At 30.3% G+C, this 26087-nt stretch overlaps 2 protein-coding genes and 1 pseudogene across 6 annotated transcripts; 2 read left to right on the top strand and 1 right to left on the bottom strand.

Annotated features, from left to right (window-relative positions):
• Nucleotides 1–754: 754 nt before the first annotated feature.
• Nucleotides 755–24945, bottom strand: LOC132949807 (uncharacterized). 5 transcript variants are annotated; one of them, XR_009665135.1, is made up of 9 exons: nucleotides 24193–24944; nucleotides 16843–16915; nucleotides 15695–15783; nucleotides 15139–15266; nucleotides 11096–15059; nucleotides 9351–9425; nucleotides 8805–8888; nucleotides 7408–7690; nucleotides 755–7271 (listed from the first exon to the last, which is right to left on the bottom strand). XR_009665135.1 is itself a non-coding variant. In XM_061020907.1 (9 exons), the coding sequence occupies exons 1-8, from the start codon at nucleotides 24379–24381 to the stop codon at nucleotides 7679–7681; spliced, it is 4614 nt and encodes a 1537-aa protein (XP_060876890.1). In that variant the 5' UTR covers nucleotides 24382–24945; the 3' UTR covers nucleotides 755–7271; nucleotides 7667–7678. The 5 variants fall into 5 exon arrangements, 4 of the variants coding, with proteins under 4 accessions (XP_060876890.1, XP_060876892.1, XP_060876888.1 ...); XM_061020907.1 differs by having other exon boundaries at nucleotides 7667–7690; nucleotides 24193–24945; XM_061020909.1 differs by lacking the exon at nucleotides 7408–7690 and having other exon boundaries at nucleotides 11096–11605; nucleotides 11678–15059; nucleotides 24193–24945.
• LOC132948451 (uncharacterized) lies at nucleotides 2639–3650 on the top strand (annotated as a pseudogene).
• On the top strand, nucleotides 3699–4523 carry LOC132948450 (uncharacterized). The gene has a single exon (XM_061018902.1). It carries the CDS (start codon nucleotides 3699–3701, stop codon nucleotides 4521–4523), a length of 825 nt encoding a protein of 274 aa, XP_060874885.1.
• Nucleotides 24946–26087: the final 1142 nt, after the last annotated feature.

Genomic DNA, 26087 nt, shown 5'->3' with positions numbered 1-26087 from the left:
GGGGGGGGGACTTTAGTCCCCTCCCCCTATTTGCGCAAATGTCTAAAACATCATGTTTTTATGAGTAGTCCGTTGCATAAAAATACCATTTTCGGCCAGTAGCTTATGATTTATAAGTATTTAAAATGTAGAAAAGTATGCGAATTGGAGTTATACAGGAATACCTCGCAAAATTCTGATCTATTACTTCCCTAATCTAAATTTTAAATAGGTACATGCAACCAAATGATTACTTGTCCAAAGTTTGAATTTTATATTATATAAAAATATTCTGCTTAGAAATATGAAATTAAAAACGTTTGTTGGCATTCAAAAGATTAAAAACTTAAAAACATTTTTTTTCCAAAAATGATTTATTGTAACGAACTAAAATTATTTAATTATGTAGGTAGTTAACGTTAATATTTTCTTTAATAACAAGTATCCAACAAACCGGGATTAGTTTTTTGGATGCCAGATGAAATAAAAAAATTTGTAAATAATATTCTATATTTTTAATGAGTATTGTGGCGTGAGGGCTATGCCACACCCCTTTTAACTCATGCTTGCATATAGTAGGACCAAATACATGGATATATATTTAATCCGGAATTCCTTTTATTAATCGTAATAAGTGATTAAAAATGTAAAAAGTAATTATCCATTTTGTGTTTATTTTGCTCCAACCGGCCGAGTTTGGTGTCTTAGCCCTTGATGTATTATCAATAAATTATGAAGGGAACATCGAATATATAACAATCAAAGAAAACACATATTAATTAACAATAATCTTTATTAAATATAAAATGTATATATTTTGAATCTCGTCAAAATGAAAGCATCCGCTTTTCAAACAAGACCGTATTTAGACATTTTTATGGGGACAAATGAAAAAAAATTAATTTCAATTAAATAATAAATTCTTTAGGTATAACCCAAATATATTTAATGCTGAAATAACTCCCACTCTAATTACGGTCTTGCTATAAGTAATTTATACTTTGGTACTTAAGTATATCAATTTAAATAAATATATTGATTTTAAACAAAAATATAATAAATTTTAAATACTAAAATTATTATAATTTACCTTAACATATTATTAGCAAACAATGCTGATTTACAAGTCATTCGTCAATAATTTTACATTGCTTATCTATAGTATCATTAATCTATGCTAAGTATGTATTTAAAATTCCCTAACTTCATTAACAATAGGGGGTCTTTTCCAAAACTTATTAATTCTATTTTTAACAAAATCGACTTTTACATTGATTCTTCTTTGCTAAAAATAGCGGCCAATCTAATGGTATTATTATTTTTTATCCAAAACAAAATATTTGTATGCGAAAAATGTGTTGGAAAATGCGCATTTTATTTATAACGATCTATTTCCATAAACTATTTTTGTCAAAACCTGCTAGTGCAATACATGTAATTAGAATAGGTTATAAATATAGCATTTTTTCGAAGCGTGCCATTTGAAATAATATATAATTAAACATTTTAAAATAAGTTTATATTTTATAAAACATTAAAAATTTTAATTTACAAAGTATTATTTATCAACCAAGTGGTGGAACGAATTTGTTTTCTATTTTAGGGGAAGTGTTGTCGTATCTAAAAGTTGTTTTTATGTGCCTATCTGATAAAACACGATTCAAGATATTATACTGGTTACACAACGAATTGTGAAATGGACCCCGTCCAATTGAAGCTATAACAGCTATGGAACTACTGACTGGCACCATTTAGCGATATAATGTGTTGAACCGATATGATATTTAGTTATACACACGGTTAAAGATAGTATGGTTGCACAACAAACCATAATCAAGTGATTCTCCGAGTTTTCTTGTTATCACAACGAATAGCAGAACCGAGCATTGTCACTTCGAGCGTTTAAATATTGAATCATATAATATTCGTATAATTTTATGCCTAGTACTTAATTTTTACTCTATGAGCGCTAGTAAAAGTTTCTAGAGTATCGTTGATAATAAAAGAAACTATGAGTATCATTAAATAGTTTCTTATCATAGTTCGTTGGGCAACCATACTATCTTTAATCGTGGTTATACATAAGCATATGTCTTACGATAAAAATACGTTTTGAATTGTTGAGTTTCCAAAAAAATGCTGCTAGATTGCGCCATTTTGTATTTCCACAGCTGTTTTGGCGACTCAGTTTGACGGTCATGAAAATACATTATATCATAGACGGGTGACCATACGTCCTGTTTGTTACAGGATTGTCCTTTATTTCAGCGTTGTGTCCTGTTGTCCTGACAAACTTCTTTCAGGACGCTTTTTGTCCTGTTTTTTTGATCAAACAAAATGAATGAATTTGAAAACGAAACTTACGAAAGTAATGAATAATGATTATAATTGTAATCTTGTAATTGTCTGAATTTATCAGTATGGGGTATGACGATATGTCTATGAGTTATAGGAGCTTATCGGAGTTATCGGATTTACCGTTATCTGACTATGCTTTCGATTCTATCTATTATTATATTTATATCACTGAAAATACGTTTTATGAATACGGCGAATAGCGAATGTCTATTAGTTGGGTTCCAACAATCGTTGAGTGTTGTCGACTTGTTGATAATCGTTAATATAATATTTTACAATTTTAGGAAAGTCATCTATTAAAATGCCTAAGCGAAGGTGCGTATTTACTCCCAGCTTGAAAGTTGAATTTCCGTTTTTAAGAGATAGTGATGAAATCGGAAAAGTTTTATGTATTGTATGTAAATCAGTTTTTTCAATAGAAAACGGTGGTCGTTCAGATATTACACAACATGTTAAACAAAAGAAACATTTATTGGCCGTATCAAGCAGTTCTTCAAATAAGGTAACGAATTTTTTCACTAATGTACAGTCAACAAATGAAAGCAAATGTATTGCTGTGGAAGAGGGTCTTTTTGGATATCATACTATTATACACAATTATTCATTCAGGTCTATGGATTGTTCAACATCAATTATAAAAAAAATTTACGAAAAAAAATTTTCGTGTGCTCGTATACAAAATGTGAATCTATAATTGTGAATGTAATAGCTCCTTTTGCCATTCAACAGATGTTAGATGAACTAAAATCCGTTAAATTTTTAACAATTATGGTGGACACGTCAAACCATAAAAATTTAAAACTGGTTCCAATTCTGATTCGGTATTTTAACCCCCAAGAAGGGATAAAAATTAAAGTGTTAGAATTTATGAATTTAAAAGGAGAAACATCAAATATTTTATAAGATTACATACTGAATGTTTAAATAATGTTGTTGCATTTTCGGGTGACAACTGCAATACAAATTTTGGCGGCGTCTCGAGAAAAGACACAAATAACGTTTTTGCAATTCTAAATGAAAAATTAAAAAGAAATATTTCCGGTATTGGCTGTGCTGCTCATATTCTGCACAATGCTATGCATAGTAGTGCTGATATTTTGCCAACTGACATTGAACTCATAATTAATAAAATATTTCAGTATTTTCATATTTATACAGTTCGTATAGAAAAATTGAAGGATTTTTGCGATTTTGTTAGTATTGAGTACAAAAATATTTTAGGATCTGTAAAAACGCGTTGGTTATCTCTACAGCCAGCTGTTTCTAGAATAATAGATTTATATCCTGCATTGAAATCATATTTTATGTCATAAGAAAAGTGTCCTACAGTTTTAAGAACTTTTTTTAATGATCCTATATCCATGGCATGGTTATATTTTGTACAAAGTCAGTTGAAGGTGGTATGTGATACAATAAAAAGGATAGAAGGTGATCATATATCAGCAGGCGAGGTGTATGAAGAAATTGAAGTGTTATGTGGTAAAATAAAAAATCGGAAAAATCAACATTTTTTTACGTCAGAGCTAGCTCAACTTATTTCAGATCTTGATAAGAACAAACTGTACAGTGAAAAAAAGTTTATTGAGATAACTGATGAGTTTTATGACACGTTTTTATCGTACGTGGAAAAATGGGGATATCACTTTGAACCACTAAAAGTTTTTCGTTGGATTCAAGTACTAGATTTTCCAATTTGGAGTGACATTCAAGAAAGTTTTAAATATATTATTAAGAATAATCCAACATTGAAATTCGATGAAGATGAACTTTTTGACGAATTTAATCATGTGATAAATGTAATGAAGGTTAAAATGCAAAACTGGAAAAATGGTTCAAAAACCGAAGATAGGTGGTGTGAAATATTCAAAATTCTAAAAAAAAATAACATTTCAATTAAATATTTTACGGTTATTTTAGAGTATTCGATGGCTATTCCAGGAACTAACGCGTCGGTAGAAAGAGTATTTTCAATTACAAATGTTTTATGGACAGATGAGAAAAATCGATTTCTTGTGGACACAATTAGATCGATAATAATCGTAAAACAACATTTTAAAAATGTTTCATGTACAGAATTGCATACATTTCTTTTAGAACATCCACAATTATTAAAACTAATTACTTCTTCAGAAAAATATGAAAAATCAAATAGTGAAGACATCTCTGAACAATCGTCATCAAAATGAATTAATAAGTTTTTTTAAAAAAGTAAAGTACATGAATCTTATACAGTGTTATTAAAAATTATGTTTAAATTATAAAATATATATTATATATAGATATATATATATTAAGTATTAATAAAAAAAAAATTATATTATTATTAATTTTGTCCTGTATTTTTTTTTTTTTTAAATATGGTCACCCTATCATAGACCGATAATGTTTAACTGTATATCTTAAACGGTGCTGATAAACATCGCTAGATATGGTCATATAGAGTTTAAATAACATCACGTGAGAGGACATGCAATAACTATTTGTGTTTTCCCATGCGGCATACAATAATATTATACTCGTCACAAAATAGGTGAAAACAGAATAGACACGCTCCAAAAACCGTGATAAGAGCTATAATGCCATCAATATAGCCAATAGCTATGCAAACAAATTAACTGATTTATATTGTATACAGTCACTTTAATCTACAGTTTTTAAGTGACAATTTTGGTTTTTTTTTATTGTACATTTTTCGAGGGCTCATTCTGGTTTAAACTATTCTGTGATCTAGTAGTTAGTAGTCATTCTTAAATAATAATAAATATTACCAACTTAAATTTTGATGAAAATGCTATCTTGACGATAAACTACAATAATCTATATATCTATACATCTTACGAAAAGCGCTCTCTATGTTTCCACGCTCGGTGTGCAATCACTCCTTGTCTATTAGTATAAGGCAGCGTTTCTTAAACTTTTTTATCCGTGGAACCCTTTTTTATGTCCACTTTTATTGTGGAACCCCTACTTTTTTTTTCTAGCTTTTCAGCTTTTTTATTAAGCTTTCAACAGTAAGTTTTTATAGCTCTACAATTAGAACCTATACTTTGTTTCAATAGTTTTAATGTGTCATTTTATGTAAGGATTATTTACAATAAAATTTGTAATAATTTTGTTCAATAATAATGTGTACACACTATTCTGTATTTAATTCAAAAAATATTTTAAATAACAGACAATAACAGAACTTCTAAAGTTCTAAATTTTAATTTTTATGAGATGAGTGAAATTACTTTTTACTATTACAAATATTCTTAATATCGAGCTTTATTGATGAAAATTGTATTCTTATATTAGGTTCAGCATCAAGTCTGCTGCGGTATTTTGTTTTTGTAGGTACATATAGATGGTGAACCCCGTTTCACATATATATAAGTGGTTACAAATGGTATAAGTGCCAACACGACCTTTTGTGACAATTGAGGATATTTATCTTTTGAAATGCACAAACATTTAACACAGAGAACGATTTAAAATTTTGAAAAAGAGCACTTAAGTTTCACGAAACCCTGAAGTGATCTCTGCAGAACCTGGGGTTCCATGGAACACAGTTTAAGAAACGCTGGTATAAGGTTATTATATACTTTCTATAGATCTTAGAACAAAAAAAAATGTGTTTTCTCAACAATTTGATTTTTGGCATTAACACGTTTTGGAAAATAACCCCTATTCTTCTTTACATTTTAAGTTTCATTATGTAATAACTAATTCAAAGTTATCATTTAATGCCCCTGCAATGGTCTGTTAAATAGTTCAAAAACAAAGCTCCCAAAAAGATTGAGGTATATTGATTAACCTAATTAGGTTCCTCATTAAATGTTTGTGACTAATATTGTGATCATTGATCATATAGGTCATATTATGGTGATTGTAAGTACTTTCGTTTTAAGTCAAAATTAGTACATGATAAAGGGATAGATTGAGTAGATTGTTTTCTACTCTTAAATATCTAAAAAAAAATAGATTGAGAAGCTCAATGACCTGAAGGCATTTATGTTAATGTCTATAGAAAAATACATTTTGACGGAACTAGATAATGATTAATAACAATGAACTGGGTAAATTGTTATTTTAATAATTATTATTTATTTAGCGTTTATGTAATAAACTGTTTTTGAAGGACAAGTTTTATTTAATATTTGATAAAAGAACATGCTAAAAATTGTATTTGTTATTTGTTTGAAAAATTATACACAGTTAAACTGGAAGATTGTTCAAAGCTAAAATCAAATGAAATTAATAACTTTTATATGAGAAATTTCAAAAAACCAGTGTCAAGAATATGTTTTACTAATAAAAATATTACAGCCTAAGCCCTAAAGTAATATATTAGTACAATACAATTTTTTTAGGAGCCACTCCGACATTAAAATATTTGCACGCATAAAAATCAGTTAAGTTTTAATACAACCTACTGACTGGAAAACTTATCAAACACTCTTCTTTTAATTATTATAACTATAAGAAAGTTGATTAAGAAATAGTCTCAGTTAAATTGCTATTAAGTTTAGTCAGCCTTCCAATTAAATAAGTAAAACAACAGTAAGTATACAAATAATAATACTATGGTCTTATTGTAAACTATATAATAGAAAAGTCATGCATAATTACTCTTATTATGTAATGAAATAATAATATTATCATCTATTACACAATAATAATAGTTATTATTATTAGAATAACAATTATTCTCATGTCAATATGTCATTAACCAATTAAATAATAAAATTGAATAGATACATGTAAATAAATTAAGTTGTAATTATTTACAAAAAAAGATGCAGTTGAGGGTAATATGATAAAAAAAACATCAATGTAGATACAATGAACAATGTTGTAAAAATTAATCATAATAATTTTAATTAAATAACCTGTAGGTTATCCAGTTAAAAAGAAACACAACATTCGTTTTGGTGATAATGCCAGTCAGATTTCTGAAACAGAAAATTTAAATATTTACTTGATTGTATATTTGAATGTATTATAATATGAATACAGCTACATCTAACACTGCATAATATACTAATGAATTGAGTGTGGAAAACATTAAGGAATGATAAAATAAATTACTTAAAATGAATTGGAACAAAACATAATTTATTTGTTCTAAGTATATATCTTGAAACATTATCAAGGGGATCGGTATCGGACAGTTTTTAATGAGTTTGAACTTTGAAATAGTCAGCTTTCAAAATATGTAAGTGATCATTAGTGTATCTGACTGTGTGTAAAATAAATATCGAAGCACTTCTGCCCGCGCATGTTTAAGTCAAAGACGGACATTGCGCGTGCCAAACGTTAAACAATTTATACTCATTTGTATATGTACTTTTTGTTCTTTCTACTGATTGACCTAGAAAAAAAAAAAAACGATAATATTTTAGAAAACTTATCTGAATTTACAAAAATGTGTACTTGAGATCGTTCAGTTAACATTCTAAGATTGCTGTTTTAAATTCAAATAATGAACGTTCCAAATTATAAAAAAAAATTGGGGGGGGGGGGGTGAAATTGAGAATAGTGAACTTGCCGATCTCAAGTAGATATAATAACGAATTCAAATCAGTTTTTAAAAGTATTGCCGCATTACTATAGTACGGAGACACTTTATGCGAGCTGCTAATACAGATGAGACAATATTGTATTTCAGCTGTTATATAAAGAAATTTGAACTATACTCTTTACCACGAGAGAACAGGGCCGTTTCACGCATGTAAAATAACTCGATTGGTGTGTCGAGAACCACGTGATCATGCCTACAACGGCTAGTTGGTGGGGGACGCGCGGCGGCGAACTAGTTTTGGTCAGCCGCCGGTTCCGTTCTCTCATGAAAAATAGTATAAAATATGTAGTGTATAGATAAATATCCCAACAAAAACACTACTCCATACTCCGTGTAAAAAAAAACGGTAAATATAAAAAAAGGCTCTAAAAGTTGTGATATAATTTTAAAGGTAGCTAAAACTACAGATATCTGCTAATAAATTGATAATAGAACCAAGCCAAGTTCAATTTTTTAGCAGATTATTTTAACATAAATGATATCTATAGTTCAAAAACTTAGCTACCTATAAAATTATATCACAACTTTTAGAGCCGTTATTTTTTATACTTAGCGTTTTTTTTTACACAGAGTATGGCGGAGAGATTTTGTTGGGATATACTTATTTCTTGTTGATGCCTTATTATTTCGGGAACATATTGGATATTAAATAATATATTGTCTTGATAACAAATCAGGAGCATTTGAAATAATTTTACGTGGGAAAGTAGTCATAGAAACCATAATGAAAATTTACCACCATGCGCGCGGCGGTCACGCTTTTAAGTTCGCTGGCCGTACTATAAGTCGTAGTATATGATGGATAAAATATTGGTATGTTTTGACCAAAATAACTGTCCACCGATCTCCTTTATATCAGTTAAAAATTGGTCTTATAGGAAAAATAAAAAACATAAAATCTTACTTGGCATTGTATACTGCAGTAAAAAGCAGCCAAACAAGTATTACAAGAAAAACTGGAAACATTTGTACAGTTGGCCGCCATACACTAAAAAAAGACGAATTACATTATTTTAAATTAGTAAACATTCAACCTTTCAATTACCAGAATATTCTTAAAATTAATATATAAAATTATTCTTACAAAAGAAACAATATCAAATTGATCAAATTCTTTAACTAATTGTGCAAGTATAATGAAATGATAAAATAACTACAAAATCATTTTAAATGTTTATGCTAGGGTTGCAATTTATTAGAGACTAAGAATCGGAACATTACATTTTAGGGTATAGAATACTAACCCTAACCCATTGTAAATTATTTTCTGACTTAGAGGTATTCCCCCTTTTACTCTTAAATTGAATCTTAAAAGGCTTTAACCTATTTACACAATCCCAATTAATTGTGTACATTATCCATATCTGAGAAAATAAAATATCTCCTGGTATTCTTACCTAGGTACTGAATCTCATATTCCATATTATATGACTAATTTATTAATATTTACCGTTTGATTTATAGTATCAGCAGCTTGGTGATTTGGCATGTTGGGTAGTCGAGCATCAGGCAAATCTGGTGAAACCTGTACATATTTAAAATTGAATCACTTTTACATTTTAACCTACATGGCAGATTTTCTAAAATTGTATTAATATAAATTATAAACAAGCAGTCCCTACCCGGCTGGGGTCGGCAGGTCTGTGGTAGCCTGCCAGCATTATCAAAACCCTAGTGTAAGGAAAACTCTCTTTGACTATGGCCCAACCCACCTACCCCACCAGCTGGTAAGGTTGGACGTAGACTGCTACCAGTCAAGCTAAGTCATAAGACAGAAGTGACCAACGCATGGCTTTTGCGACACATTCGATATTATTGATTGGCGCGCTAGCGTCAAATAAAATAACATATATTTTTTAAATATTTCTAAAATTATGTTTTTTAATATTAAATAAATCATAAGTCATAAATATTATATGACGCAACAATCATTGCGTCAAAAAAGCATTAGTAATGTTATGAAATATAGTATATTATTAGATTAGAATCTATAATCAAGTCAATGATGTACATTATTTAAAGCACATTCTCAATTTTTTTTTTAATTTGGCACAATATAGGAAAAGGTTGGCCACTTCTGCCCTGAGGGAAGGAAAACCCCAAAAACAAACTCGGACAGAATTTACCTTTACAATCCCACGAGATAGCGGTCAACCTTCAAGGCACGACCTGACCATGAGACAACTAATCAGAATGCAACGCAACGGGACCCCGGTAAACCCCCACCAAGTCAACAACTATTTGCGCAAGCGGCATCCCACAGATTATCAGAGGTTTGAATGATGGAACAAGACGTAAAGGAATTATATACCCAAGGTAATGAACAGGTCCAACCGGGAAATCCACTCACTACAGCGACAAGCCCAACAGATTCTGTGGGTGGCCATCCATATTTCGATCCCAGTACCAGAAATGTTAAACATTACAAGCAGTCAGTGGCGTCCAACCAGGGACCTGTCAATCATGCTCCACTACGATTGTCGAGACGGACGAGCCAATGGGCGCGTAAAGAGAATTAGGCATTATCGGAGATAAGGAAGCTTCACAAGCAAGCAATCGTCAAACTAAAGTAATGCCGGGGAGAACCATGAACATCGATATCCTCAGTGAAGAGCTTCTGGGTATGTTCCAAGACTATGTCAACTCGATGACGCCATTCGCCAATAAAAACCGCAATGTTCAAGCAGCGCACATGGAGAAGGAAATCAAATTAATCACAAACACTCAACAATGCCAGAACAAGAAACAAAGGCAAAAATATGACGAAATAAAAACCAAAACAAGCTGAAGGAACATAATGAAGAAGGCCTTAAAGAACCACCATGTTTCTATCTGCAGGTCAAGGAAATAGTAACAGCAGGACAAGCGGCCACGGGCGAGACTCAAATAGGGGGGGGGGACGAAAAATACCAAACATGGTGTCTGTGAAATTCTGTATTCTCTAATATTTGAAATATTTTTTCCAACATCTTCTCATATTCTCATAACTCTTTTTCATCATTGTCTTGAATACACCACACATTCTAAAAATCTCGGTATCTTTTTCCTCTTAACAAACATATACACTTAATTAGGTATTACATGTTCCAAATTGTATTTATACTTACCTCCACGTTTCATTGTATTGGACTTGCATTCAATTTAAATTATAAGGTAATAAAACAAGCCTATAAAATGATGATGATAATTAATTACCTGAGTATTGTGATCGGGAGTCTTCAAGTTATTCTGACTTGAGTAAGAATTACTATAATTATAACTTTGGTTCTGCATATAGGTATTCATTGATGCCACATTTGCTGTGTTGCTTTCTAATAGACCACTAATTATTGGATGTGTGTAGGTTGTTGGATATGTAAGCGCATTTGAATATTGAGGATGTGAAGTTGCTGATGGAATGTTATGACTATATGTCGATTGTGAATACGACGAGGCATTAGAATTTGTGTATTGAGTGGTGTAAGTACTAGATTTACTGCAAGAAGGATCACTACACATATTGGTATACTTGTTTGATGGCCATGTATTTGCTGCCTTTGGACGCTGTGAATTCGCTGCAGCTGAACTCTGATGGTGAATCCCTCTCTGATTATTTGAATGAATTGGATGAATATTAGATGTTCTGTTTATATTGACTGATGGATTTGTACTCGCCGGATATGAAGATTGTGTAGTATTAGAAAGTGATGGCAAACCAATAGGAGCCTGCATAATATTGGAATTAATATTATTGTAATATACACTTAAACTTCGAGAGGCTACAGTTTGCGAAGTTACCGGAAGTTGACTAATGGTATTACTGGAGGAATAATGATTGTAATATGGACTCAAATTTTGAGAAACTGTTGATGACACCACTAAACTCTGAGGAACTGCTGCTGATGAACTTGAATTATTAGGCACTGTTGATGATGAACTTACATTCTTAGAGACTGCTGATGATCTTGACTGAGCGATTGCTGATGAACCATAAGTTATGTCAAATTCTTTAGGATTATTTGCAATAGTAAAAAATACGCGTGGAGATTCAACTTGTGTTTTTGATTTTTTACTCATTGTTGGCTCATTTGTTGCATTCGTTACAACACATCGGCGTTTATTAACAGATGATGGTGCTTTATTGTTATCAACAACTGAAGTATTATTTTGGACAATGGAACTTTCATTACTTTCATTAGAAGTTGATGCGTTGAATCTTTTCATAAGGTCACTGATATTATTATTAAACCAATTTAACTTATTAATGAATGAATTTGAATAACTAAATTGAGGACGTACTATTATTTTAGATATTTTAGGATCAACTGAAGCAAGGCACACTTCCTCTATATTTCCTGGTGTAGTTTGATTAATAGTATCTATACAATTGTCTTCCGTTTTGAGTTTTTTGCGTTCAAGTTCATTCGAGGGTATGTTAGTAGTTATATTCGGTATTACTTTGGTATCATTCGTGGCATGTACGTCATCAATTTCCAAGAGGTCATCAATTCTTGTCAATTCAAATATACCACTCTTCTTATGTGACTTAGTTGGTTTTAAATCTTGATTAATAAATAGATATCTACACCGTTTAACCATTTTATAGTACGATGTTGCATTTCTTATAACTGACTTATTAAAATCTATTTTAAATTCATTTTTAGTATTCATAAAGATAAAAGCGACAATAAAACACCAATCGAAGAACATACTAGGTAAAAACCAAGTTCTCCATAATGCATTATCATGAAATTTGATGTATTTTTTAATAGCATCAAGGAACACAATCAATTTTAATTTCAATTGACACGGAAGAATGGAAGACTTTCGAGCGATTTCACGAAATATGCAAATTAAACAACCTGTAAATTGTGCCATATTATATTCGATGTCATTAAACATATTAAGGAGTTTTATGATTAACTCTCCAACAAGTTCTGATTCAGTAGTTTTCCATAATGCATCTACTTTGTATAGAAAATCATCATTTAAAAAATACGTTGCCAAATCTTTTATTATAGAATTTTTAAATACCTCATCATCCGTGTTTATAATTTTTCTAATTTTAAGCACTAAATTTGTATGGTCCAATATTTCCGATTGTTTTTTCAAATCATTAATATCCGTATCGATTTTCATTTCATTAATTTGAGAATTGGCTAAATCTTGATTACTTGTAGATTTTTCTAATTCTGGATCTATAATTTTTCCAACAAGAGTATTAGTTTCCAATAGAACCATATTGGAAGATTGAACATTTTCGTCTATAATTAATTTTGGAAACATAATTTCTCCAACGCCGGTTTCCAATGCAGATTGTTTTTTCGAATCATCAATATCTGTATCAATTTGAGAGTTGGCTAAATCTTGATTACTTATAGATTTTTCTAATTCTGGATCTATATTTTTTCCAACTAGAGTATTCATTTCCAATTTGGTTCTATTGGAAGATTGAACATTTTCGTCTATTATTAATTTTGGAAACATCATTTCTCCAATGTCCGTTTCCAATACAATACTCTCAGAATTGTCAACAAATTCATCTATTATTAATGGAGGAACCGTCATTTCTTCATCATAAATATTCGGAGTCAAAACTGGACCTTCAGAATTTCTATGTGGAACTGTATTTTCTACTTCAACGTTTGTTTCTAATGCAGTACTATTAGCATTTTTAAAATTTTTTTCCATTAATTTCGGAACCATAATTTCTCCAACGTCGGTTTCCAATGCAGATTGTTTTTTCGAATCATCAATATCTGTATCAATTTGAGAATTGGCTAAATCTTGATTACTCTTAGATTTTTCTAATTCTAGATCTATATTTTTTCCAACTAGAGTATTCATTTCCAATTTGGTTCTATTGGAAGATTGATCATTTTCGTCTATTATTAATTTTGGAAACATCATTTCTCCAACGTCCGTTTCCAATACAATACTCTCAGAATTGTCAACAAATTCATCTATTATTAATGGAGGAACCGTCATTTCTTCATCATCAATATTCGGAGTCAAAACTGGACCTTCAGAATTTCTATGTGGAACTGTATTTTCTACTTCAACGTTTGTTTCTAATGCAGTACTATTGGCATTTTTAAAATTTTTTTCCATTAATTTCGGAACCATAATTTCTCCAACGTCGGTTTCCAATGCAGATTGTTTTTTCGAATCATCAATATCTGTATCAATTTGAGAGTTGGCTAAATCTTGATTATTTGTAGATTTTTCTAATTCTTGATCTATAATTTTTCCAACAAGAGTATTAGTTTCCAATAGAATCATATTGGAAGATTGAACATTTTCGTCTATAATTAATTTTGGAAACATAATTTCTCCAACGTCGGTTTCCAATACAGTACTATCAGCATCTTCAACAAATTCATCAATTATTAATGGAGGAACCACCATTTCTTCATCATCAATATTCTGAGCTAATACTGGACCTTCAACATTTTTATGTGGAATTGTATTTTCTCCTTCAACATTTGTTTCTAATTCAGGAACTTTGGAATTTTTAACCATTCCATCAATATTAAACTGTGGAACTATGATTTGTCCAACATGATTAACCTTTTTCAGTACAAAACTTTCAGCGTTTTGAATGCTTGCGTCGGTATTTAGTTGTGAATTTATCTTTTCAAGATTATTCATATTTGATGCCGATATTTTAGAATTTCCAGTATCGCAAACATTTGGACCTTTTTTAAATTTTTTATGAACCGAAGTTTTTAATTGACTAGTTGCTGAAATTGATTTTTTAGCATAAAATGTATTTGATTGAGGATTATTTTTAATTAAATTCGAATTTATGCGGACAATAACACATGTGCCTGTTTTAGTATCCCTAAGGTTTTCGAATTTCGGATCTCGTAGGCTATAAGCTTTAGTTAGTATACAACTTCTATTACCAATTTCTTCATCATCTGAAATTATTGTTGAATCAGAATCAGAATATATTTTAGGTGCTCCAATATATTCATTAAGTTTTATTGTATATAGGATTTTTTTATCTTTTGATGAATGTTCCTTGCCAAATAATATTATATTTAGATCATCAATTTTTTTTTTTAAGCTGATTGTCATATTTTTTTTATACTTATTTTTTTTAAGTCTTTTAACACTTTTTTCAACAACTTTACATGGCAAAATGGATAACCTCCTAAAACAGAATTTTAAAAAACTAAATTTAATTCTAAGTTTATACACGGAATGACGCACAATATAAAAGATAAGATTCAATTTGGAAGTAAGATATTTACCTTTCACTAACTCCTGAAGATAAAGTAGGTTTAAGATCAAGTCTTGACCATGTGTTAGTCGCAATTTGTTTCATCATAGCTTTACTCTTTTCTACAGATCCGGTTACATCATAACATTGTTCAAAAGTCTAAAACATAAAATGAATACATTCATACTAGATTTATGTTTAAATTAAAAATTAATTATCATAGCTTAAAACCGATATACTTTATAACGGTTTTTTATTATTCAATGAATTCGGTGTAGGTTTATGAATGATTTTTATATTTGGGTTTTGTTAACTGTTTTTCAAGACATTTGTTTCGAGCCCAGCAGTAATAATTATAAACATAATAATAATGTACAGTCGTTATTTAAAACAAAAAGTTTTAATTATTTTGGACAAAGCTACAATTGAGTTTATTAAGACAAGTATGCGAACAGTTTCTATCAAATTTTCAAATACGCCAATAGTAAACTTGATGGAAACATGTACCTACCAATCCAATTATATACACAAGGATTAAGAACAATCACTTAGAAAATTCGTCTTCTTAAAAACTAAAAATCACTTACCCTTTTTAAATGAGTTTCATTTTCATCAAATTCCTTTAAATGTTCTTTGAGAAGTTTGTTAACGTTAAAACAACTAATTTTCTTGTAATCTAGAAAAAAGTAAATAATGCATTTAAAATATTATAAAGATAATTTTTGATATCGATAGAAGATAGGTATTCAAAGAACTATGATAAAAACTTTAAGCTATTCATTATAAATCGTATTATAATCGTATTATTATTATATAGGGAAATTCTAAGCCCAGAAAGGGCGGATCAAGGGAAGTGGTGGAACGGTCCCAAATCTATTGATTTTAGTTCCTATCTTTCTACACAACCTTTAATAATATACACATTCAAGACATTTTTAAAAAAATTAATTAAATATCGTAATACGAAAAAATGACTAAATAAGTTTATAAAAAATTGATATTTAATAACAAGATAATGGTTTGAAAATAAGTGAAAATGTAATGAACAATATTATAGTTTAGTGTATGACGTGCTATTACCATGTGTCCATAATTATACTGCGTTCGCCGAGAGAACGTAACTTTCTCGCGCATCGAAATGAACGTACACCACCGTCTCGAGGTCAAATTCCTCTATCACGTGGCTACTATTTACATGTAAAATACTACGGTGGGGGCAGTAGCATCGTCGTCAACTACAGTGGCGTATCTACAGGGGGGAATATGAGGGTCAAATCCCCCCCCCCCTGAGATCAAATTTTGTACACAATGTCGACAAAGGCGTACGACGCGAAGCGCACGTACTGGAAGTGGTGGGAATGCGCAATAGTGAATAAATATTGGGTGGTACCCAGTTGCGATCTCTCAACGAACGCAGTATAGTATCCATCACATAAAATAGAACTTGTTACTCCGGTGGTTGTGGCAACTATAGTAGGTAGTATAGTGTCCACGCATTTATGTTAAAAAATGTTAAAATTGTATCTAATGTAATATGGTAAAATGTATATTTTTACTTTTAATTAAATAGTACACAATTATAAAATTGAATACAACCATAAAAATGTAGTAATATAAAATGTTTTGAAATTAGAAGGTTTGAAGGTTCAAGAGTGATGTTCCGGACCCAATGGTTCTATATTTCTGGTTTGAGAATACAATAAGTTAATAGTAAATAAAATCATCAAAAACTTACTTAAATACAAAAAAGCTTTTGCTCGCGTAAACTCAACATTTGAATATCTGGATTCCTTCTCAGTTGCTACAACCTAAAAAATAAAAAATAAAATATAGTCTTAGCCTCGGTCTTAGCGGACAATATGTGACAGCATATCAAGTAGGTAGGCAATGTGCAAAAATTTGATTGGATGCATGCTTGTACCTGATCTGCCTATTGACCAATGGCAACCAAATAATAATTACTTATTTCTACTAATTATTTTTATATTTAATATTTATTATCAGGCTTGATTGTTATATCGTCCAAAGGTAAGCCCATACTGTAATCTAGGTTAACACGTTTAGCTTGGCATATTATAAAACAGTTGCCGCATTTAGCTTTCTGGCGGCAGGGTTGATAAATGTTTACATGAAACTTCGGATCGAAAATTAGAATCAAGATAAAAACCACGATGCGACGATCAGCGGTTTCATAAGATGAGGATCCATGAAAAGAACGAACTCGGTACAGCGGATGACAGTGTAAAAGAAACTAAATGAGACAGTATGACGTGCTGCAGTCTAAGGTCCATGGAACGTAAATTTTTTTTTATGAAGTTCTAACTTCAAATAATATGCCAATTTTTGTGATTTTGGCGAGTTTTGTCAAAATTCTTAGGTACTTCTCGTAAAAAAATATTGTAATTATAAGCTTAACTTTTGTTAGTAGTAAATAAAACAATATTGGCAGATTTTTTTTAAGGATAAGTATAGCAGTGTTTCCTAGCTTAAATTATGTTTAAAGAACATATACGAATTTATTTAACTTATTTTTTATTTTGCATTTTTTGTGTTTAGTGTCATTTATGTAGCTAATAAAGTAATATTTTGATGTTGTAGCCTATAGGTCATTTTTACAACTGTAATTTTAATTTTAAAATCAATAAATAATTGTACTAACTTTAAAAATTTTATGAGCGATTTTAAATATTTAAGTCATTGATGTATAGCAATTTTTAGTGTATTTTATGTCATAAATGCATATTTTATATGGGATTTTTATAGGGTTTTTATAGCATCAGCATCCGAGCCCTGATGACTGATCAATAATTCAAGGTACTTAAAATAAAAAATAATGAAAAATCTTACCCTAATTTAGGTACTTATTATTATTATATTGATGTATCTATTTGTAAACTATATATGTATGTATTATCTCGTATATTACCTTTATTTGCCTATTTACAAATAGGTATATTAATATTTATTTAATACTTCAATTCAAAAAAGGTGGGCAAGTGGATGTCGCTCTGCTGTACTGTAGGTTACAAGTGGGTCACTGTATAATGGATGGTATTAAATTTGAATTCAATGATATATCATTGTATAAGAAAAACGATTCTGAGTGGAGACGATATGTCAGTCTAGGTATAAGACATATTATACAATTATCTATGGTATTAAAAAAAAAATTGACCTATAATAAATTCCAAATTAATCATATCACAATATCCATTAGGTACATATAACGCGTTATACATCAACAACAAACCGTGATACTATCATCATAATATATCGATGAAAATATTACAAATTAGAAGTTTCAAGTGCCCACGAATAATATTATACAATCACAACAAAATAACTAAAATAGTTATTCTAGGTTTTTATGTAATTTCGTCCAAATTTGAACTTAAAATGACTATACAAATAAACTGTGCTAGTGTATTTTTTAGATTTTTGGTAACCGAATTATCTATTTACATGGAATCTTGTTTTAAATTTTCAATCCTTAGCTATAAAAACTGAACATTTTATAATTTATTAATTACAATGGTTGATAATTTTCGAGATTTTGATAAATTCTGTCCAAATTTGATCTTTAAATGCTTATAAAAAAAAACTGTGCCTATGTATTTTCAATATTTTTCAACTGCTATTGTAAAAATATATCAGGAGTCTTGTATTAAATTTTTACACTTTTTGGCCCAACAGATAAAACTTTATTGATATTTATAGAAAAAAAAACTAAAAAAATTGAAAACTGAAAATGCCCGTAAACAGCTCAAAAAGTGTCAAAATATTTTCAAAATTGTATGGTGTATAGGAAATGCTAATATAAACATTCAGTGAAATTTTCATGTATCTACAGTTATTCGTTTTTGAATTACAAGAAAATAAGGAAATCGGTACATGAGAAATCGAGTGAATATCTAATGTTGTAAAAATATGAATTTAAAACGCTCATAAAAATTTAATTTGACTTTCTTGTAGAAATTTTTTTTTTGATAAAGTTAGACAAACTTATGAGGAATCTTGTATTAGATTTTAAAATCTTAGATTTAAAAAGAAAATTTTTTATGAATTTCTAACTCAAAATAATTTGCAAATTTTCGTGATTTTTCCGTATTTTTTCAAGATTTGAACTTTAAACGTGTATAAAAAAAAACTGTGACTAAGGATTTTTAATTTTTTTCATCTGCCTTTGAAACAATAACCTAGGAGCCTTCTATTAAATTTTCAAGCTTTTTTACCCAACAAATAAAATTTTATTGATATTTATAGAAAAAAAATTTAAAAAAACTGAAAACTGACAATGTCCGTAAACAGTTCAAAAAAAGTCAAATTATTTTCAAAATTGTATTGTGTATAGAAAATGCAAATATAAACAACCAGTGAAAATTTCATGCATCTACGGTCATTTGTTTTAGAGTTACACCAATAACCAAAATCGATTTTGTTAAAAATCGATTTTGCGTAAAAATTCCCGTTTTTCCTTAATTTTTCTTTTGTTTTTCACATCGCTTTTGAAAACTACTGGGAAATTAAAATTTTGACCTCCCCAATGCACCAACGATATTCACTTTCCCATCGAACAAGATACTGAAGTCGAAAATCGAAGCATTATTTCGACTACTTATCGTGTACACAGACACAAAAATAAAAAAATAAAAAAAAAAAAAAATAAAAAAAAAAACACACATCATTGTAAAATCAATACATTCATCGTTTCACTCAGAATCTAAAAGGTATTTAGAAGGTACCTAATTCACTTAAATTAATTTAAAAACAGAATTCATTGACTTGAAATTTGTTTTTAAAAATCATATGCCTAATGCATAGGTTACTAAAACAAACAATGTAATAGGGTAGGTATAGCAGATAACACGTAAACATCTCATAACAATGCAAAATGTGGTTTTCATGTTAGGTATTTTGAATATCTTTTGGTAACATAATACATACAAATAAGTAATAACAAATTAGTGTATTATAAATTGTACCTAGGTACCTAACCTATATCGATGTATAATAATATAGTGACCAGATATAATTTTTTTCGTAGTAATTACCGGTGTTACCGAAAAAACCGAGGAAAAACCATAACATAGGTAGGTAGTGATATTTATAACTTGTATAAAATGTATATAAGAAATCATAATTATTTTTCCTGGTTTGGACGACTCTAAATTCATCAAAATTACCAATTACCGTGGTACGGTGTTTTTGGTACTTACCAAGGTATAATATTTTAGATAATTACCAAGATCCAGTATTTTCGGTATAATTAAGGCGGGCTTCCACTATCCACGTACGCGTGTACGTGAATGAAAATCCTTTGCTGTGATTGGTTCGTTAGGTTAAGTTACCACACAATTAACCACGATACCGTGTTGTAGTTGGACATAGTTGAACATTTTTCGTGTACATGGCAAACGTGTATAGTGGAAATCCGCCTTTATGGCTTTATCATGATACGGTATATAACTGGTTATATCGTAGATACCGTTAATAAACAAATACCGGTTACCGACGCGGTGTAGCGATCCCCTACGTACTGCAGGTACCATTGATGAGATAGGATGAAGTAGTGTTGTATAATACTTTGAAAAGACTAGAATATTTATTAAATATTTAATTAAAAATGCTTTAAAATGAAGGTATTAAAAGTTAAACTGTAAAATGATATTCAGATCACGAAACATTAAGTGTATAGAAAATACACGATTTCAACTCGTTTATTTTCTAAGTACAAAATATCGCTGATCAAAAGTTCAATTAAATATTTCAAAAGGTCTAGCGCGAAGGTGCTTGTAGCTTGTACTAGCTCGTCGAATTCACGTCTAAAATATGAGCTATTCGACTCTCTACTTTCCCGGCTTAAGTGTTTTTCCTATTATTGTGGCGTACGCACGGAAATATCATCGACCCACGCTCGTATGAGTCCATTCTCCCTATCCTGTGCAGCTGTGTTTTCGATAAAGTAATACATAGTTTTCATTTTTCAATAATATTATCATAATAATAGTAATCTTTTATAATACCAAATATTGTATTACAGTCGTTAATTCGTTTTTCGATACGCAGTTATTCCAAATATTTATTAGTTTTATAATGCCTATTAGTTTTTATCTGAGTTTTTATAACCATTGTCCATTCATAGTGTCGCCTCACGAGTGCTGATCAAGTACTCTTTTGTGAGCCTTTAAATCAGTGGTCACCAACCCCTTTCTACTCGTATGTTCTTCGCCATAGCCGTAAGCAGACCTGTATTTCCTAAAATATTTTTGGGCCCTTCTCTTAATTCTCTTAATTGTACGTTTACCTGCATCAAATTATCGTACATTATCATATTATGCGCATCAACTTACTGAATAATAGAAGGGTATAAAAATAATTGTTGGTTGAAAATACAATGATTGTCATAATTCACTTACAATAACATAAATAAATACAAACAAGTAAAAATAAATTGAATTATTTCAATTGAATTGTAGTCATAAATATACGAGTAATTATATAAATGTACGTACATTATATTATAGGTACTTAGGTATTATAGTTAATGATAAATTTAAGATTTTTTAGTTCAAAAATAATAAAATCAAAAATAAGGTTCAAATGTTGACGAAATTCGTTAAAATCTCGAAAATGTGCATATTATTTCAACATTTTATAATTTTTTAACTACAAATCACATGTTTACTCCAAAAAACAAATACTACATGTCATAGGTAGGTATGTTTGAGTAAAAATAAAATAAAAATAAATTGTGTCAATTTCAATTAGTCACATCATATTATATAGTCATAGTTATAATACAATTAATATGGGGTTCGGGACTTACAAGCATTTGCTTATTTTTATGGATTGACTTAAAATATAGCAGAGTGCTATGGAAGTGTATGTCATGTTACAAAACGTTCAATCATGAAATTTGAAAATGCTTTTAATTGCTTTTTCATCGATTTTTCAAAAAAAATGCTCATTTTCAGATTTTCTGGTTGTTTTTGCTTTTTTGACCAGTTTTTCTACTTTTTTATTGTTTTCTCCTGAAAAGTTGTTTTTGATAGAATTAAAATTAAATGCAAAATTAAATCATTCAATGCAATACCTAATAAAGGTAAGATTTAATTTATTTATTTATTTTTTTCGAGATTGTTTTCAACTATTTGTGATTATCGTTTATATTTTAACTTTCAGAAAATCCATAAATAATAATGCAAAATGTCTCGAAAGTGAAGTTTGATTTTTTTTATAACATGAAGATTCATTTATTTTTATTTTTTATTTTTTAGTTAGAAACTTTTTCTTATCATTATTTTTAGCACAGTAAGACAAATTAGGTACCTATGTGTAGTACCTACTAAATCATGTAAAAAGAAAATTTTTTCAATGCTTATTTGTATGCTTATAATGAAGTTTTTAACCGCTTTTTTAAGTGCTTATTTATAAATTCTTTGTGTGTGTGTGTGTGTGTGTGTGTGTGTGTGTGTGTGTGTAAAGGAGAGAAGGATAAAAAAATATACAATGGCGAAAATATGTTAAATGGCTAGGAGTGCTGATGAGCCTAGATTATCTATTAGTTATCTATTTCCTAGTCTATTTCTAAGATAATTGCAATGTTTATTTCGAGTTTTATTTATTATTTGTAATTTTGTAGCCAATAACATCTAACTATCTAACTGTTGTAATCATAAGTTATTCCACGCAATTTAAAAATATTTTACGTTTTTTTACTTTTTTTTTTTATCACGAAACGAGTTATTTTTCACCACATATTTTAGAAAAATTACATTTTATTCTAGTAATATCAATTAAAATACAAAGCCTTTGCTCTGGAATTTAAATTGTTGGGCCCAAAAATAATGGATTTTGAAACAATTATAAAAACATTTTTTTTTTTAGTGATTTCAAAAAAATAAAAAACGATATTTCACAGATTATGTTCTTATAACTATATTGTATATCAATTTGGAGTCTTAACTATCACTACAACCTGAGTGGTTCTGTCCCGTGCAAAACCGTTTATGCTATATTGTAAATTCGTAAGACGGAGAAAACACATGGGTGTAGCGTCCTCTTAATGGTTGATTATATAATATATTATTGTCGAGATTTTCAAGGAAGAAATTGAAGTTAATAGATACATATCGGGTCAATTTTGAGTGAGATAAAAAATACGTGCAATATACAAGCTATACCTATACGTACGGGACCCGTATCGGACTTACCCGGTACGTCAGTACGTAACTATTCCAAGTCGACACGTATAGAATTTTTCTTCTTGAAAATCTTGACATGTGTAAAGCGAATCGCCTGTACGTATTAATCGAAATTTTAAATAGGTACAGCCAGCCCTACATTAAATAATAATATTATTAATAGCCGAAAAACGAAAGTAGTATGTAGTGATTGTTATCATACGAGATGAGATGTGATGGAACGTAGAAAAGTATGTGGTTCTTTGTAACCGGTTGAATATGGTTGGTGGGAAGGGGAGGGGCACGGAGTTTGGGAATGTCTACAGTTCAGTACACAACGGACGGCGGCATTATTTCCCACAGTCCGCCAATGAAAACAACGGTCACGGACTAACCTAACATCGCCTAACGTAGTAACGTGTTGTGTTGTAACTCAGAATGCACACAGCACATGTCATATTTCCATGTTTGAGTTTGACCGTCTACCGGGAATACAGATGCACACGTACGCATAAAACAAATTAAGACGATGACGATTTATTTTGTATATTTTACATTTATTTTGCATTTTACCCACCGTTGGTGACAATCGGACGAGCAGTTCCTTTGGTATGCGTTAATTACGATCTAACGACTAGCACACAGATGGAGCGATATTATAATATATATTTTTTAAGATTTGTGGTTTTGTGTCGAGTTATTGTGGGGCCCTAGATTTGCGACTTTAACGGTCGCGGCGACACAACGTACTGAAAATTTTAATCTGATACCGCCCAGCACATCGTGACATCGATAAAACCGGTCGATCTGTGTTAGTAGACTGCACCCAGGCTTATACAGTTATACCTTCTAACCACAGAATCTATCACAATATTACAATAACACTTTTATTATCATCTTACCTTCGATTGGTTAACTGAACTTTCACTGGAATGTATTTGGAGAGTACTTAACGCAAGGTCACGCCGCAAGGCTCCGTCGTCGTGTGCCTTGTAAATCTTTTTCCTCTCTGGTTCGGTGCTGCGCGCACTTAAACTTTGACGGATTCGTCTCTTGCGGATTACCGCACCGTCGCGCACGAAAGCATTCATTGGATGACGATAATAAAAACGTCTTACGCTGATCACACGTCCATAATATTGTTTTTGGAGCCGGAGTTTAAAGGCGCAATATAATTATTATTAAGTGAAAAAATAGAAAACTCGAGGATTAAACATAGATTAAATATTATCATAGGAATTAAGCGTAAATAAATAAACACGATTGCGAATCACATATTATTCGTTGCAGTCTAATCACGTTATTCGTTTATTCGCGTTCCGTTGTGTTAACATGGGTAATCGGCCGAATTCATTACGACGACAGCGGCAGCGGCGGCGGCGACGACAACGACAACGGCAACGGAGAAACGACGAAAACGACCGGCGGCGCAAATATGACTGACGGACGGACCGCAGTCGACGGAGTACATACTACGCGTTTCTTGCCACTGCGCGGTCTGCGGATGACGATTGACGGTTGGCCGCCTGGCCGAACAACCGCGCGTCTGTCCGATAGGGGCGCGCGCGAGCCGGTGCCGAACAGACACGCTACCGACAAACGAGAATATACGACTGCGATGGAATTCCGGCGGTGATCTTGAAAAACTGGTAAGAGTGGCACGTCCTACCCGCGCACTGCCGCCGACTACGGTTTTATTATATTTAGTTGGGTATTCATTTTTACTTATTACCACGGGTAACCGCCAGCCTTCAGCTTCTCTCGCTGGACAGTTATATTATATTTTTTTTATAGATGATAATATTATATTTTTATTATGTTGTGACTTCCCCCTCTGCACCACCCAAAAATCATTAATATATTTTTATTATACTACATTGTACAATCGTTGATTAAATATTTAATATTTAATGATACAATATTATATTATATGGGACGGTGAAAGCGGCAATTATTATTATAAAATACGCGATAACTAATAATGATAAAAAAGATCAAACAGTTATTATAATTATAATTTAATATGTATTTTTATACTACGATAAAAATTGTACAACATAATAATATAACAATTATTATTAAAATTGTATTTTGTGTAATTATCAATAATGGGTATATTATTGGATCGAAATGCGAACGTATCGACAAGTTTGAACTTAAAATCATTACTGTTTTAAACCATTAAGAAAACCTTTTAATCTCTCAGTTTCCTGTTTCATATCTGTAAGACCATGATTATATTTTTTATACTATAATGTTATTTATAAATCAATAGATTCTCATTAATCATTATCTAGTATTATTTTTTGTCTGTTGTATTGTACTATATAGTGACTACTAATTACAGTCGTTATGGTCAGTGTCGAAACTACTAAGGGTAACCACGGAAAAATACCGAAAAAAAAAACCAAATTTTTATATTTTGTTATAGTTTCATATTTTATTAGACAATAAAATATAAAAATAATGAAACAATAAAACACGATTAATTATATTATATTTATTTTATGCAAATCTAGTTTTCGAAAAAGTCGATTTTGTTTTTTAGTGCAACTCTAAATAAAATAACCAAATATAAATAACATTTTCACTGAATGTTTATATTAGCGATTTCTATGCACCATAATATTTTCGAAATATTGCGACTATTTTTGAGTTATTTATATGCATAAGAAAATTTCGAGTTTTATTGAAGTTTTACAGCTTTTTGAAGTAAGTATTTAGTAAGGAATTGTTATCTATTATCTAGATAATATTTTGGCTATCTTTTCCCAACACTGACTATAATATAACCATT

Source organism: Metopolophium dirhodum, chromosome 7 (assembly GCF_019925205.1).
Source record: "Metopolophium dirhodum isolate CAU chromosome 7, ASM1992520v1, whole genome shotgun sequence".
In the NCBI taxonomy this organism is placed as follows: domain Eukaryota; kingdom Metazoa; phylum Arthropoda; class Insecta; order Hemiptera; family Aphididae; genus Metopolophium; species Metopolophium dirhodum.
Note: the sequence above shows the minus strand (reverse complement) of the source record. Positions and strands in the feature narration are given on the sequence as shown.